Genomic DNA, 17,912 nt, shown 5'->3' with positions numbered 1-17,912 from the left:
CGGAACCACCAGACACCAACTGCCTTACTGCCTTCGCAGAAAGGATGGACGAGACAGGAGATATTGCACGGACGGGTCAAAGTGGTTCCAGAGAGAGAGAGGAAGAAACGGGGCAGCAGCAGCAGCAGCTGACATCGGCCACCTTCTTGCCTTTGTGGAAAGGACAGGAATCGAGGGACCCATTCCCCCCTGCTCAGAGGGCACAGCATTTGCAATTGATAGAGGACCATGCAGCTCAACTACATGTGCAACAGCTCCTGAGCTATTGCGCAAGAACCCAAAGGAGGCTGCCACCAGCATCACCCACTTTCCTGCCTTCGCAGAAAGGAGGTGTCATGATGATCTGGCTGTGCCAGGAAGGCCTAGCAAGGCCTCAGAAGCCTGTTAGCAGTGGGAGTAGGCCTGGCTAAACCTGTCCCAAATGTGCCAGCCCTCATTTGAGATACCTGCTGGACTCGATGGGCAAGGGTGCGTAGCTATGGCATGGAGAACCAAGGGGCAAGACGTTTTAGTAGCCTGCAGAAGCCCACTCACTCCACGATGGATATGGGCAAGCCATGTAGGGCAATCATCTCTGCCAAGATGTGAAGGCCTGCCTCCTGAGCTCTCAACCTTGCTGTTCTAAGCGGCGCTGTCCCAGACCCCGAGGGGACAACCTCCGCGAGTGCAGCCTGCCTGAGCGCTCCGCTCCCATCAGCGTCACCCTCAGGGCAAGGATTCTTGCTTGTGGTGGATTCTGGTGACCCTCCCACTGATCCCTGCTCAGAAGAGCTGGTTGCCCCCTTTCTCCCCCCAACGGATGGTTCGCGGGGCGAGGACAGAGACCACAGGCTCGGGTGGTGTGGTCAAGGTGTGGTCAGATGCCAAGTCAGGGCCGTCGACGACAGGTGCTTCGGGTTTTCGCCCCTGCGCACCAGGACATCACAGGCACAGCACTGCACCACATGGGGATCATTAGGAAGGGCCCGAAAGTGCCTCCATATGGAGGCGTTGAAACGTGGACCGCCATCTGTCCCAGGGGAAGGAGGACGAATGGTTACAGGCTGCGCTGCGGAGGTGGCCATGGACGACGGAGAGAGGGGTAGACTGCAGGCGGGGACACCACCAAGAGTTTGGGATGGGGACAGGAGGGATGTTTCATAAAACACAAACCGTTCCTCCAGGGATCCGTCACCCACCTGCTCCTCAAAATGTTGAGAGAGATCCTCTCCCCCCAGCGGAAAGACCACTTTGGCCTCCTCCACAGCACGCACAGGTGAATCTGGGGGAGTGGGAGTACTCTCTGCTGCCCCTGAGCCACACCCACTACTGCTTCCCACAAGTAAACCAGGAGGACTTCCTTTGCACTTCACCCTACTACCACCCGTGGTGGCCGCCACAACAGGAAGACTCATTGTGCCACCAAACTAGAATTAAGGAGGACCGAAAAGGAGAGAACACTGTGAGCCTTCAGCCGAGGAGTCCACTGAGCTTGGCCCCAAGGCCTGGCAGCAGCCCTGGAACCAGAGGGCGAGGGTAGTGCCCTAGCCCAGCACTCCCAGAGACCTGACCAGATCAGGCACTAATAATCAGGGTGACCCCTCAGCCGAGGTGCCCACTGAGGTTGGCCCCAGGGCCTGGCAGCAGCCCTGGAACCGGCGGCTGAGGGTAGAGCCCTAGCCCAGCACACCCACAAGCCTGACCACCAGATCCGGCACTGATACTACTACTAATAATAATCAGGGTGAGCCCTCAGCCGAGGTGCCCACTGAGCTTGGCCCCAGAGCCTGGCAGCAGCCCTGGAACCAGTGGAGAGATAGATCCCTATCTAACCACACAGAAAAAATCCCAGCTCTAATGCACTCTCCCTGCTATTAAGAGCTCTGTCCCACTCTGTCCCACTCCAATGCTTGCTGAAAGTGAAACCAGAACTGGGCGCGCAGTTCCCCTTTTTAAGCAGAGGACTCATGGAGAAATGTAGGAAGCCTGTGGTTGGCAGTCAGAACTGCCTAACAGGGTTTGCAGGGATGAGATTGGAGTTCCCATGGCCACAGAACACCCCCCTCCTCCCTCCCTCCTCCCTGGTGTCTGCTCCCACGTTACCAATAGTAACTGATTTTGCAGTTCCACACTTGGAAGGAAGACCCTGCCCATCAAGCTAAGTTGGGCTTTGATTGGGGTGTCCGGGGCGACAGAGGGAGTGCAGACAGTGTTCAGGCACTCCCCCCCTCTGTTGCTGAGGCAATTGATTGAAGGCGCCTGAGTGTCTAGCTTCCCAAACGGCGGCTGAGCACAACGAACAAGGCTTGTGCCGACCACCTGTTTGGCTGGAATGGCGCATCACGAACGGCCCATTCGTGTGCAGCTGAGTGGCCTGTTTGTTGATTTTTTTCCGTTCGTAATGGTGTTCGTGCCCATGTCTAATCCCAAATGCTAGGGATGAAACTACATTATCCATAGTGAAGAGCACATGAATGACTGAACACCTATGCTGAACATTTAAAGTGGCTATCTCTATAAGTCTAGCTCTATTAAAATGTAAGCGGTTGAGTGAGATTTACCAGCAGCCAGGAGTAATAAAGGCATAGCTTTTAAAATAATAAAATATAAGATTTGTCTCTGCTGCAGCATGCAGGTAACAGCTGTATTTTGTATACAACTATCTCTGTTACTGTTGCTTGTCACTGTAAATCACTGTTTCTCTTTTTGCTTTCTGGAAATGCATTTTGTTAGTGTAAATTGCTAGGATTTGTCATTTTTCAAGGTTCAGCTCCTTTCCCCTATTTTCTAAAAGTTAAGTCTTGGAGTGGGGATTGGATGCCTCATTCTTACTTCTAGTGCACATGAGGATAAATGCAGATCTATGAACAATGAAGCAGTAGGCAGTGCACATTTTACACATTGCAGCTGTTGTGGTATATTTTGAAATGTTGATAACATATTGTAGAATAATTATGTTCTCCTTTAACCTAAAGAACCATCATTGCCTTGACCTTTTAAAGCAATGGTGGATCAGTTGTTGCAGCATAAATAGATGGTGAAGAGCCGTCAAATGTGGGGTTCTTGAATAATCTTTGGTACAAAAATACAGGTACCTGAGGAACATTTTTTTTTGCAGTGTTGAAGGGTGTGATATTCTGAATTGTCCAGTTATGCAACAGAGTGAAAAACTATCAGATTTTAGTTTAAACCATTTAATATTTTATTGAGTGAGAAAAAAGTTGCCTATAACTAAACTAAGAGTTTGATGTTGCTGATATATAGATGAGAAGCACTTACCAACCTGCTTTTATTTCAAAAACTTTTGCAAAGTTTTTTGCTAACAAAATTTCTCCAAACAACTAGTATATATTGCACTGTCTAGTCCATTGATGGATTTGTTGATTCACTGGGTCTTGGGACTTTGAAAGCTGCCACTTGTACTCTATCCCTGTCTGCTTATCCTTAATGAAATCTTGCAAGGAGCAGACTAGCAAGCCCCTGATGTGTCTTGTAAATCAGTCATTGACTGAAGACATTCTACCTCAGCTACTAAAGGAGGCAGTTATTCCTCCATTAACTATTGCTGGATAAGAATGGTGTGGCCAATTATTGTTCAGTCTGAGCATCCAGATACATGAGAAAGTGATGGCGAAGAAACTGTAGGTCTTGCTGGATGACTCATTGGCTCTAGACCACTTTCAGTCAGGTTTCAGGCTTTTGGATAGAGACAGTGTTGATTGCTTCAGCATATCTGTAGGACCGCCTCTTACCATATGTTCCCTGGAGCTCACTTTGTTCAGCTGAAAAGCAGCTGCTGGTGGTCCCTGGCTCCAAGGATTCTTGCTTGGCCTCAATGAGGGCCAGGGCCTTTTCAGTCCTGGCACCAACCTGGTGGAACTCTGTTGAAAGGGCCCAGCGAGATTTGCTATCTTTCCGCTGGGTGTGTAAGACAGAGATGTTCTGTCAGGCATATGGTTGAGATAGGGGTGTGGGCGGGTTCCCTTGCTAGTCTCCTGTTGTTGAGGGGGGACAGAACCACTTTACCCTGGCTTCCACTGACACACTTAATATTGGCTACCAGTTCCCACCTCACAGGATATTTTGGTTTGTGTTAAGCAATATGGACTGCTGCCTTGAATTTTATGTCTACTGAATTTTATCTTTTAATATAATTTTATTGTGATTATATGACATGATATGCACTCTGAGCCTGCTTGCGGGGAGAGTGGACTATAAATGTAATAAATAATAATAACAATAACAGATGATGATCTCTGTTTGAAAGTAGATAAGGCTTCTTTCTTCTTGTTAATATGCCGTGGTTATCCCAGTTATATATCTATAATACCTGACATTGTAGCTATCGTGGTACCAAAACAATTAGATCTATACCCCTCAACCCAAAATATCTGTCTTGTTTCAATCCTGGCTGTAGTTTCCTTTTAGATAAAAGAACATAAAAGCTGATGGCAGATTACTGACATCGAAGAGATTTAAATAACCTGTATTTAACATTTTAAAAAACCCACCACAACTGTAGTTTGAGTCTGAAGGAATCCTCACAAAGATTAGCACTTTGTAATACTAAACAAGCGTTGCTGTGATTTAATGGACATAATGATGCAAGTCTTTTGAGTAATGTAATTAGTGCACGTCAATGAATGGGGACATTGATTCACAGCAGCTGTTTAATCCTTCAGGAAACCTAAAGTGAAGGGAAAAAACTAATTATTTAAAACTTTAATTCATCTTTCTGATATACATTATAGGCTGCAGCTGATCTAGAATTGCAAGAAGAGGAAAAGGAAGAACAGGGAAGTTATTCAAAAAGAAAGGTGGTTTCTAACTGGCATCGTTACGAAGATACTGAAAAGGAAGCACAAAGTGACAGTGGTGAATCTCAGCGTGGGACAGACTTTAGTGTTCTGCTTAGCTCTGCAGGTAAGCAATAGGAATTACAAATACTAGCGCACTTTATATGCTGCAGATTTCATAGTAATGATATTTGGAACTTCTTACACTCACTACTAGTAATGAAACAGTTCTTGGAGGGTTGCATGAGTGTCTTACTACTTAAAAGTATAAAATTTCACAGGCTAGTTGGGTGGGGTTTTATAGCAGAAGGTGTTTTATGACAGAATAGTCTTCATGGACTGCCATAGTTTTTTAAAAAAATTGGATAGTAGCATAATCTCAACAATTGTACGTGCTATAAAAATCCATGAAGGATATTCTTGAGTCATGTGTGCCTCTTTAATTTCACTGCAGTTTTGTCAGACGTTTTCTTCATGCTCGATCCAATCCAGCTTGTAAGTCAAAGACAAGAGCGCCTTTGGGCTGTATTTTTACCTTGAGGTACATTTTTTCCATTATGAAAGATTGCTGCACAGGACAATTTTTTTCTGGGTTGTACATTTCATAATGAAATTATAAGACAGAGGTGGGTATTACTACCTCTCCTTCTCCTTTCAACGGAACTTTCATGAATAAGTGTTCTTTTCTCACTAAGTGAAGCTATGTTTTAAATGTTCAGTAAGGCTAGGGGAGAGGGCCTTTCTGCTGATTTCCTCTTTTTCACTGCAGCCTCCCATTCTGCCTCCTTTGCTTTCTCCCTGATCCCATGAGTTGTTTTTTTGGGGCAGCACATTACTTGCAGCAAAAGGAGGAAGCAGCGAAGTGATGCTCCACAAGCAATGTTCTGTTCACCCTTCTCTGAGTCCAGACTTAAATTTTTGTACATTTTAAAAGAATTTACTAAATCTTTAAGGAGATCAAGATGAGTAGCTGCATTAGTCTGTCTGTAGCAGTAGAAAAGAGCAAGAGTCCAGTAGCACCTATAAGACTAACACAATTTGTGGTAGGGTATGAGCTTTTGTGAGCCACAGCTCATGAAGAAGTGGGGACACGTGATTTGAGGGCATGGCTGCCTGAAGCTTTCCATTTTGGGAGAGACAAGGCAACATAGCTTTGATTAATGACTGGAGCCCCTTTTCCAGCTGATAAATCACTCTGGATAAGGAGGGATTGTGAGTTTAACCACTTGTGCTTCATTTGACAACTCTGCTGAAGGTTTACTGCCCAGGTTCTTGGGTGGTGACTGGAGATTGGCGTGTCGGAGATGGAATAAACATCTACTTGTAGGGATGATTGAAATTTAAAGGCAAGTCGACTCTCGGTCTTAAATTGAAGAACTTCAGAAAACTAAGTCATAACGATATATACAGCAGTAACAGTGTGCAGAGGTGTGTGCGCGTGCGTGCGTGTGCATAATGCCTATCTAGAGTGTTTCCTGAGGAGGGCAACTGGAACAAATACATTCTGCTACATGATCTTGTCAAGTGTAGTATTATAAAAAAACAAACAAAAAAACTTAATAGTATATATCAGATACATGTATTTGCATAGATATGTATAGCTCTAGAAATAATTTTGAAATAGTTCAGAGATAATTTCGTGCCAGCCCTGCCTTATCTCTTCCCATTACTATCCATTGTTACAGCTTTCTACTGTTCTTGTTCTTCGCATGTGTTTATATTCACTCTATCTTTGGATGTTAAAAATGTGCTTACATTACCTTTACTTAATTGTTGCATTGCTGTATTGGGCCTTTGCGGACATAATGCTCGTGATCTGTTGCTCCTGATCTTTTAAGTATGATTAAAGGAATGTGAGTGATAGGATTTAGTGGAGGACTTGAATATATTTGAGATGAATTATACAAGTTTTTCGTACTTGCCATTTTAGGAGTCCTGTTTGGCTAAGAAAGCAGAGTAGAAATGTGACAGACACTATTATGGTGTTACAAAATGATGCACAAAATATGTAACATTAATGAAGATCAATGCTGAAATTTGTATACACACGTAATAAAATGACTTTAGCCCGTCTGAAGAATTAAGAATGATATAGAGACTGTTTGAAAAAGAATTAAGAGTGATATAGAGTCCTGGTTAATGTTATCTTTTTACATTTTAGATTTTAATTTATGTAATTTAGGAAGTAGCTCAGTGGTGGCAAACTGACTATTTTGAAGATCTGCAGTTTTCCGGTACTTCTGTAGGAGACCTTCTTTAATGAGACGTGAAGATATGAGCTCTTCATCATATGTATAGTTTCCACCAGGTCTGGGAAATAATGTCTTGTCTCTTTAATATTTATTTCAAACATTTTTGTGCTGCATTTCCACCTAATTTGAGCCCTCACGGAAGCATACAGTTAAAAATATTAAAAGTGTGTGTGTGTGTGTGTGTGTGTGTGTGTGTGTGTGTGACAATGAGAATGTTAACAATAAGGAGGGCTAATGAAGGAATGCTAAACACAACAAGAAGGTCTTCACCCACTGGTAGAAGATAGATACTCTCCAAATAGGTGATTTTTACTGAACTGATTCAGAATGCCTCGCAGCTTCTCTGTCTCACTGGAAAATAATGTTATTTTCCAGCTCGGTGAGGGAGTGTGAGAGCACATGCACATTTTGTGCATGTGTGGGAGGTAAGTACCCCTCCACAATCCATCCTCCTGCACCCTGCTTTGGTCCCTAGCAACTCTAGACATATATCATCACCTGGTAAATAACATACCATTAAGCATCTATTAAAAGGACAAAACACTTTTTCTCCAGGCAATTGGCAACCCTAAATATGCAGCATATTCAGTTATGAGAGAGTAAAGCCATTTATGCTTATGTCATCCAGTCATCCCAGTGTAGGGGGTTATGTGTTGTTTTCATGAGTACTGGTGAGTGCTCTTTCTCTCTACAAATGGCCAGCAACCCAACTTCTTTTTTTAAAAAAGTTTTTTGCTACTTTGAGATCCCTCCACTAAGAACCTAAAAGGCATACTTGGTGATTCAAATTGGTTTGGTTCTCCTATTTCCTTTTGACCTAGTGATCACAGGCACATAACAAGTGTATGAGTAAATCATCCTTTAACGATGCTTTTACAGTTGTGCTCAGATTGTTTTCACTGGTGGTACATGTTATGCATGTACACATAGAACTTTAGGGAATCAAATAAGATCTCTATAAAAGATACGATGTATATGACTGATGATATGTTTATATAAATGAATTTTATATTGTAAATCTCCTTGAGTGTGTTCTTGCTTAGAAAGACATTCTACAAATTTTAAACATAAGCACATTCAAATTTAGGAGATGGACATCTTTATGGCATCAGTATGAAAATGGAAATAATGGGCATTTTATTGAAATTGTTGGAAGTTTAATGACCCATAAAGTGTTCCAGCATACTCCACATAAACTACTATGGAGATATGTGAGGTTAGAAATAGGCAACTGATAGCCCGTATGCTCACTGTGGCCTCTACGGGGCTTTCCAAATGCTCCCTTGTTATGCACCTCTGCTGCTTTCTCTCCTGAAGTAAGATGTTGCATGCAAAGGCCTCTTTAAATTGCTTTCTGTCTCCAGTAGCAAAGTTCTCCCCTATTCTTGGCTTACATGGTGGAGTGAGCAGCTAAAGTGTATGGAGAGAAGTCTCTGCCTAAACATCCATTGCTGAGAAAAAGGTGGTAAATGAGACTTTTGTCTGCATCTCTGTTGGAACAAGAACTAGTGAGTTAGTAGAACCAATGTTGATGGCTGTCTCTATTAAAAAATATTTGCTGATTACAGTCCTTAGTTTTATGTTGATACTGGGAAACCACCTCCAGACAGCACTCCTTTTCGCTTATCTCTGACTATGATGAAATAATAAGCATATAGGGAAGGCTCTCTTTTGCTTGTAAATGGCTACCTTTCCTTCCATCCCTGGATGAGCAGATGCACCCTCTGGGGACCAGACAATAAGGAGGAATTCTAAAAATGCTATGCATTCGTCTCCTGGTCATTCTTTATGCAGTTGTAAGCAAATTACAAGATTCTACATGTGAGGGCAGCTTTCATATTTTGGCATGCATATCTGCCAAAACTTTAACAGTTGGGGATTTCTGTCTAAATTGGAACCTCAACCCACTTTGTGTGTGTGTTTGAGAGAGAGAGAGAGAGAGGGGTATGATACCATGATTTATTTCATGTCTAACTTATCCTGCTTCTGGAGATGCAATTTAACTTAATGAAAATTTGAAATGTCAATGTTTACTGCTTAATTAAATGAGGGTATGATATTAGAATTCCCTGGAGATTTACAGAGGTGTTAATGTTTATTAAAATCTCTGCTTATATAATTACTTTTGAGTACATGTAGCTTTTCCATTCAGGAAATTGAATCAGAAGAGACATTGTGCTTTTGTTTGTTATGAGTTAATTTTTTATAGCATTTTTGTTTGCATTCTTCGATGTGACAGAGCTGACTTAGGGCACAATACCAAGACGTGCCTGAATAAGTGACGGGCGGTGGTGGCGGTGGTAGGATTGTCAGAACTGCCAGGTTTTTTGGTACAAGAGCAGGAGGGTGGCATTTACACAGAGTACATCATGATACTAACACCCTGACCAGATATCCTGTTGAACAATCACTGACTTTTCAGTATTTGTTCTAGGTGTTGTGCTGTTGAAACAGAATAAGGATTCTGTGATGTACTTCCTGCTCTGCTGCCTAGCCATGAAGAAGCATGCTTTAACTGACTGAGTTGGCCTCAGAGCCAAACTAGACACTATGGTGTCTTTTGGTCTGACCCATTGATGCTGATGCCATTTTAGAGCTATAAGCCATTTAAAAATGCTGCAAGGCAGCACAATGGGACTATGTGATCTTTTTCTCTCCCTATGCCTCTTCAAGTCCAAAAACAGTCACAGGGAGTTGTTTTAGCACTCAAAAGAGTATGGGGAGAAACACAATTTCCTGGTTATTGTATATTGAGATTAACAGCTCTTTATTATGATAAACATCTTTATTGAAAACTGGAAACAGACAGACTGAAGCCTCAGGTTCAACAATAACCAATTTATACTTGTAGAAACCACACCCACTTGTACAACAACCAATACAATGTAAGCAGCTAGAATCCTTCGTTTGCATGAACTGTATACAAGTATCTATTTTTCAGCACAGCAATTGGCTACAAGGCAACAGTTCTGATTGGCCGTGCCGGCACCCAAACACAAATAGCTTTGTAGGCCTCAGGAGCCTTCGTTCTACTCAAGCAATACATAACACCCCTCCCCGCTAAGTTTGAGCCACCCCATTGCAGACAAAGTCATTAAGATAAGCTGGGGAATGGGGAGCTTGTTGAGACCCATTCTACCCTTCTGCTATAGACAGTCCTTGGACAGGTAGCTCAGCATTGACAATGGCCTCTGCCCCATTAGGGGAAGTGGAGGAGTTCTCCGGACTTGATTGAGTTGCTGAACAGCTTTGTGCCGTTGTACCATCTCCACTCTGTTCGGTTGCTGCTGCTATGTCAGCGGTACAGGGTGAATAGTCTCTGTCCAATCCCAGCACCCACTCTGGCCAGCGCTGCCATAACTATTCGGTGTGTCTCTGAAGTATTCTGCCAGTGGCATTGGCCACCTCGTAGGAGATTGGCCCCGTTACCCTGAGCACTGAAGCTAGAACCCAGAGCACTGAGCCATGGTCAATACAGGGATTACTTCCAGCCACTTTGAAAAGGAGTCCACTACAATGAGAAAAACATGCTCCTGGAAAGGCCTGGCGAAATCAATGAGGATCCGCAACCACGGTGTGCACATTGTCTCCTATGGGTGCACAGGGGCCTGTGGCATTTCGGGCTGAGACTCCTGGCAGGGCAGACAGGTCTGTACCCATCTGTCCACAGCTTGGTCCATCCCTGGCCACCATACATAGCTGCAGGCCAGAGCCTTCATTTTGACAATCCCCAGGTGTCCCACATGAAGTGCCTCCAGCACACGCTGACACAGTCTGGGCAGAACAACGACTCTGTTCCCCCAGAGCAAGCATCCCTTGTGGTCTGATAACTCATGCTGGTGGGAGCTGAAAGGTTGGAACTCGGCGTCCAGCCGGCCACTAGGCCACCCCCCCCCATATCCAGTTGAGAACTCGAGAGAGCATGGGGGTCTTTGGTCGAGTGGGCTGTGATGTCCGCTGCATGGAGAGGTGGTTGGGACAGGTCTACCAGCTGCATTACCTCATGAGCAGGAGCAGAGTCTGCAGTTGGGCCCTGCAGTGGCAGGTGATAAAGGGCATAGGCGTGTCCCAAGGCTTTGCCTGGATGATAGAAAAATTTGTCATTGTAAGCAGACAGGAAAACGACCAACACAGCATTCTCGGAGACATGACCTGCGGGGTCTGTTGGTTGGGCGCGAGAAGGCCAAGTAGCAGCTTGTGTTCTGTGGTGGTCTCGAAGTTCCGTCTGTAGATATAGCCGTGGAACTTTTTAACACCAGCAATCAGAGCAAGAGCCTCTGTATTGATCTGAGCATAGGTCCATTGTGCCCGTGATAAAGTCCTGGAAAAGTATGCGATAGGGGCCTCCCGCCCATCAGGTGTTCAACGGCTCAGGACTGTTAATTCCGTAAGGTGAGGCATCACAGGCGAGCACAAGCAGCTTGAGTCAGGCAGCTTATCATAATGGGTGAGTATGCTGTCTGACAAAAGGAGGTCCTTAACTCTGGAGAATGTCTGGTCATGCTTACGATCCCAGACCCAGGGCGCTTTCTTCTCAAGTAGTCTATGCAGTGGCTCGGCTAGTGATGCTTTGTGCAGCAGGAAAAAGTGGTAGAAATTCAGGAGCCCAAGAAATGCTTGGAGTTCTTTCTTAGAACGAGGTGTTGGTGCACTGTGAATGGCCTGCACCTTGCTGGCTACAGGGTGGATGCCATCGGCGTCAATCATGAATCCCAGGAATTCTACATGTGCCATGCCAAACTGACACTTTTCCTTCTTAACCTTGAGTCCGGTGTCCTGAAGGCAACAGAGTACCTGTCGCAGATGGCTGGTGAGTTCTGTAGCGGATGTTCCCGCGATCTGGACGTCATCAAAGTATGGAATGACACCAGGGATGCCCTTGAGCAGTCCCTCCGTAAGTTCTTGAAAAATTCCAAGTGCCACACTGACCCTGAACTGGAGCCGCTTCACCTTGAATGTGCCTCGATGAGTCATGATGGTCTGTGCTTCTGCAGCAGCGTCATCTACTAGAAGCTGCTGGTATGCTTGTGCCAGGTCGATATTCGCAAAGATCTTGCCCCCTGCTAGCGATGCCAGGAGGTGACTCACTTCTGGCACAGGATAAGCATGCTGTTGCAGTGCCTTATTAAGGGTGCACTTATAGTCCACGCAGATACATACTGTCTTGTTGGCCTTGATGGGCGTGACAATGGAAGTCTCCCAACGGGTGTGTAACACTGGTTCAAGGACCCCTTGTGCAACCAGCCAGTCTAGCTCCTCGTCAATTCGTGGCTTGAGAGCGAAGGGAACATGTTGAGCTTTCAAACAGATTGGCAGTACTGTAGGTCGAAGGATACAGGTGGTCCGGTGTAACGTCCCAAGGAGCCGTTGAATATGGATGAAAATTCTGAACAGATGGCCTCAATGTTTGATTGGATGATTTGTTGGACACCGGTGATGTGAATTCCCAATGCTTCAAACCAATCGACCCCAGCAAACTTGTGCTGTGCCCCTCGATGACGACCAGGTGGAGGGAGCCACGAAAGTCTTTAAAACTAACTTCAAACTTGCTGACGCCTGCCACCAGAACCCGATCACCCTGGAAGTCCATCAAGTGTACGTCGCATGGCTCAAGCTGCTGGTCTCTTTTCTTGGGACACACTCGGCGGTAGGTGCCCGTTGAGATGATTGAGAGCACCGATCCAGTGTCAACCTCCATCTTACACGACATTCCTTTGACGTGCACCGTTACCCTGATCTTTTCTCGGGTAGGTATTCGGGTGTTCAGGACTGTGGTATGGCTGGTGCACTTGGTTACAGAGTGGCACTCTTTGAGCCGGAAAGAGCCCCTTTGTTCTGGCCATTGTTGTCACGTCATCTGCAGCAGGGAGCCTCTGCCCTTGGGTGCCCTGCATGCCCTTGCAATGTGCCCTTTCTTTCGACAAGTCTGGCATTCAGCATTGTGGAATTGGCAGGACTTCCAGTCATGGCTTCCTCCACAGCTGCCCCAGGGCAACCCGTTGGTACATTGCAGTTCAGATCGCTTGGACGGTACCGCTTGAGTCCTGTGAACCTCGTCATCATCCCCTGAATTGCTCTTAATGCTCTCATGGTGGACCGGTTCCACCTTTTTATCTAGGGGAGGACTCCACGGCTGGCACACCTCTCTTGTCGACTGGTCAGCTGTGAGACTGATCTAGGTGTGAAAGAGTTGAATGTCATTCTGTGGTCATGGACAAATCATTCCCTGGTAGTGTTTTGACTTACAGCTTTACATGGCCCCTGCAGGTGTGGGGAATCAATTAAAGATAGATCCAACTGTTTTTTTGTCTGCTCTGGGGAGTTTTCCATCTGGACCGACTGGCAGTCGTGTCAAGGAACTGATAGCTTCTGAAAGTGGGATACAGTACAGGCAGTAGATGGGATTGGTCCTAAGCAATTCTTGTTTTATCCAGTTTTCCCCACCCTCACTTCACAATGTGTTTTGTGATACTGTGAACTAATTTAATTATTCTGGATTAAAAGACCTAAGCCAAAGCAAAACACTGATGTTGAGGGAACTCAGGTCTTGAATCCATTTACTCATACAAAAGAAGTTAAAATCAAGACACAGTCATTATTCAAAGTAAATGCCCATGACTGAAGACTTGTCCATTTATTTCTCCAAGACTATGACACCCAGGAACATAATCACTTGGCAGTATTTTGAGAGAGGACAGAATGTACAGAGACTTGCTTAGAATCTTGTACTCAAAGTACAAATTTGTATGTTGGAGCTGGCAGGATATCTCATTATAGTGTTAGAATTAAGATGGATTGACTGAATTCGTAGTTTATTCTTGTATTCCTCTGGATATATTTTTACTAAGTGCACCGTGTGTTTCTTTGTTTTTGAGCAGCATGTTGAAGTTCTGTGCAGTCTTTGCAAGCTGTTTCTATTGAACTGCTAGAAATATTTCATATTTGGCTTGGCTGAACTTTAATTAATCTAACCGATTAAGCAAAATTATGAATGAATTTCTGAATTTTAATTTCCGATTCATTGTTTAGAGTAGAGAAATGTAGATTTTTTTTATTTGAGTTTTAGTTTCATGTTTTAAAAGCTGGATTTTAAAACAGCAGTCTGAAGCCCTTCTCTTTCTTTTTCTGAAATAGTATTGACGTAGATGAGGTGAATTTCAGGTCTCTTATAGAGCCTTCTGGGAATAAATCTCGGACTAGTAAAATCTCTATTCAAGCGGAAGAAACAAAAGAAGTGGAAATAATGGAATAACTTGACTGTGTCTGAAGATTTTCACTGTTTGAAAAGTTGCTCTCGGTTACTTATTGATCTGTCTAACTTTAAGTGTCCAAAAATAGATTTGTTGCCTCAGTCTACATCTTATTTAAGCCTGCATAGGCTAGCAGTAATCAATGTAACACATCTGATTTTACTTCATTTTAACATGATTTGTGGATCAATTTTTTTCCTTATGTGTTTTTAATTATTACAACTTTTTGGTGAGTAACTGATAAATGGCATATTGTTGAATAATGTGCTGTTATGTATCATACAAATGTAAAAGTCTTTGGTTTCATACTTTTGTAGGTGACTGGGAATCAGGGGAAACGTAGTATATAGGTAGGTTGGTCAATGGTGGTAGAAAATGCGATCAAGTCACAGCTGACTTATTGAGACCTTGTAAGAATTTCTAGGCAAGAGATGTTCAGAGGTGGTTTGTCATTTCTTGCTTCTGTGTAGCAACCTGGACTTGCCTGGTGTTCTCCTATCCAAGTATTAACCAGGGTCGACCCTGCTTAGTGTCTGACAGATTAGTCTGGGCCAGCCAAGTAAGGTCATGTTGGTCAATAGCAAACTCCAAATACCAAAGCCATACAAAACATACCAAAATAACAAAACACAGTGTGCAAAGTTTCAGGTTCTCCAGAACTCATTGAGCTGGATTTAAAAAAAAAGGGGGGGGGGTTAAAATGTTTCAGGCTGTGATCACAGAATCTCTTCTTCAGCATGCTGTGTAGAATGTTTGCTGACCTCAGACAGCATAATGTGTGGCCAGTATAATGTTGCACCTTCCAACTGAAAACAATCCTTTGTTTTTTCCTTTGCTTTGTGTGTTATGTTTTCAGTGGGATGGCTGCTTCTTCCCAGCAGAGCTGCAACTTAATACTACCTACACCCTGTACTCAATGAAGTCAACAAACTGGGTAGCTAGTCATTTTGGTCTGCAGTAGATAAGCATGGTTTCAGTCCAGTAACACCTTAAAGAACAACAAAATTTATTATTTTATTTATTGATTATATTAGATTTTTAGTCCGCCCTCCCCACCGAGGGGCTCAGGGTGGAGCACAACATTTTAATTTACATAAAAACACATAAAAGCAGATAAAACATTACAATAAAATTTAAAACACTACATACAATAAAAACTCCTCAGATGGTGATGGAAGAGTTCCTTCATTTCAGACATGGCCCATATATCCATATCTATATATATATAGAGAGAGAGAGGGTGGTGGACAGATCTTTTCAAGTCAAGTCAAGTATGGCCGGCGGGGGCCCAGCCTAGCCTCCGCCATATGCCTGGTGGAACATCTCTGTCTTACAGGCCCGGTGGAATGATAATAAATCCTGCTGGGCCTGGTTTCATCAGACAGAGAATTCTACCAGGCTGGTGCCAGGACTGAAAAGGCCCTGACTCTGATCGTGGCCAGGCGAGCCTCCCTAGGACCGGGGACCACCAAAAGTTTTTTGTGTGTAGAACAAAGTGTCCTCTGGGGCATATATAGGGAGAGGCGGTCCCGCAGATATGCTGGACCCAGTCCGCATAGGGCTTTATAGGTCAGCACCAAAACCTTGAACTGGACCCGGTACTCAACTGGTAGCCAATGCTGCTGCCGTAATATAGGTTTTATATGTTCCCCTATCAGGACTCTTCCAATCACCCATGCAGCTGCATTTTGAATCAGCTGTAATCTCCAGATCAAACCCAAGGAAAGCCCTGCCTAGAGAAAGTTTCAGTAGTCTAATCTAGAGGTAACTGTTTCTTGGATCACTGCTGTTAGGTCGTGGGTCGACAGGTAGGGGACAAGCTGCCAGGCTTGTCTCAGATGGAAAAATGAAGACCGGACAACTGCTGCGATCTGTGCCTCCATAGTCAAGGAGGCATTCAAGATCACCCCCAGACTCCTCACTCTCGCAAGCAGCACTCCATCAAGAGCGGGGAGCCGGAGTCCCATACTCATGGATCCCAGACCCACATGCAGGACCTCCGTCTTTGTGGGATTTAGTTTCAACTGACTCTGTTTCAACCACCCAGTCACATCTTCGAAGGCATGCTCCAAGACATCTGGGGCAGAGTTGAGCCAGCCATCATCAGATATAATTCGGTGTCATCGGCATATTGATGACACCCAAGTCCGAAACTTTGTACTAACTGGGCGAGGGGGCACATATAAACATTAAACAATAGTGAAGAGACTATCGCCCCCTGAGGGACACCTCACAGCAATGGGTGGCGGGATGACAATTTCTCCCCAAGTGCCACCCTCTGTCCCGACCATGGAGAAGAGACGAACCACTGCAAGGCAGCCCCTCATATCCCCACATCGGTGAGGCGGTGGGTCAATAGATCATGATCTACCGTGTTGAATGTTGCTGACAAATCCAACAATATCAGCAGCGCCGATCTGCCACGATTCAGTTGCCTGCGGAGATCATCAGTGAGGGCCACTAGCAACGTCTCCGTCCCGTGACCTGGGCGGAAGCCGGACTGGAAGGGATCTAGGGATGAGGAATCATTCAGGAAACCCTGTAGCTGCTCCACCACTATGAACTCAATCACCTTACCCAGAAACGGAAGATTCAAAACAGGGCAGTAGTTGACCGAGTCAGTGGGGTCCAAAGATGGTTTCTTCAGTAGATGCCTAATCATAGCTTCCTTCAGTGCTCCAGGAAAGACCCCAGAGTTCAAGGACATGTTGACAGCCTCCAAGGCAGTCCGTAGTCCATCCACACTGGCCTTCACCAGCCATGACAGGCATGGGTCCAAGGAACATGTGGTAGGTCTCACCACTTGCTGGGTCCTGTCAATCTCATCTCCAGACAGTGGGTTGAATTGATCTAATATTGGCCCGGTAGACGGCCAAGGGCCCTCTAGTTCACATACTGTATCAATTGTGGCTAGCAAGTCACAGAGGAGAGACAAGATTTTGTCAGCAAAAAAGCTCGCAAAAGCCTCACAGCTAATATTCAAATTTTAAATTTGAGAGTCTCCCCCTGACAGGGAGACCAAAGACCGAACCACATTAAATAATTTTGCTGGGCATGAGCTAGCTGATGCAATGGAAGCTGCGTAGAAATCCTTCTTCGTAGCTTTCACCGCCATCTCATAGGCTCTCATAAACGTCCTATAAGATGTTCTTGCTTCTTCATCGCGAGATCGTCACCACACTCGCTCAAGCCATCTTAGTTCCCGGTTCATCCGTCGTAGCTCCTCAGTGTACCAAGGAGCCAGTCTGGTGCGGGGGCGAAGTGGGCAACAGGGGGCGATTTCATCGATGGCTTCGGAGAGACGGACTTGCCAGTCTTCTATCAGCTCATCTAACAAACCGCCAGGGAGTATTGGATCCCGCAGAGCATTTTGGAAACCAATAGGATCCATGAGTCTCCGCAGGGGAGCTTAAATAAGCTCAGTGCCCTTGCAGGCTAGTATCAGCTTTTGAGATACAAATAGAATTGAGATTCTTTTTCTCCCACAAGGTGAGAGGGGTGTTGCAAAGTAGAAAGACAGGAAGCAGAGGTACAGTGTGAAAAGTAGTTTGATTAGAGGTAGGGAGGAATTGTAAAAAATTAGCATCTGTTTTGAGAGAAGATGCCTATGTCCCTGTTCAGCCCTGGGTGAAGAG

General features: G+C 44.8%; 1 protein-coding gene across 1 annotated transcript in view; it reads left to right on the top strand.

Annotated features, from left to right (window-relative positions):
• The window catches only part of AVEN (apoptosis and caspase activation inhibitor), a 207,805-nt gene that overhangs the window by 36,963 nt on the left and 152,930 nt on the right, over positions 1-17,912 (top strand). Inside the window, exon 2 of the mRNA XM_054971874.1 lies at positions 4,731-4,902. Coding sequence (XP_054827849.1) covers positions 4,731-4,902 — 172 coding nt within the window. The remainder of the gene's footprint in view (positions 1-4,730; positions 4,903-17,912) is intronic.

This window comes from Eublepharis macularius, chromosome 2 (assembly GCF_028583425.1).
Source record: "Eublepharis macularius isolate TG4126 chromosome 2, MPM_Emac_v1.0, whole genome shotgun sequence".
Taxonomy (NCBI): Eukaryota; Metazoa; Chordata; class Lepidosauria; order Squamata; family Eublepharidae; genus Eublepharis; species Eublepharis macularius.
Note: the sequence above shows the minus strand (reverse complement) of the source record. Positions and strands in the feature narration are given on the sequence as shown.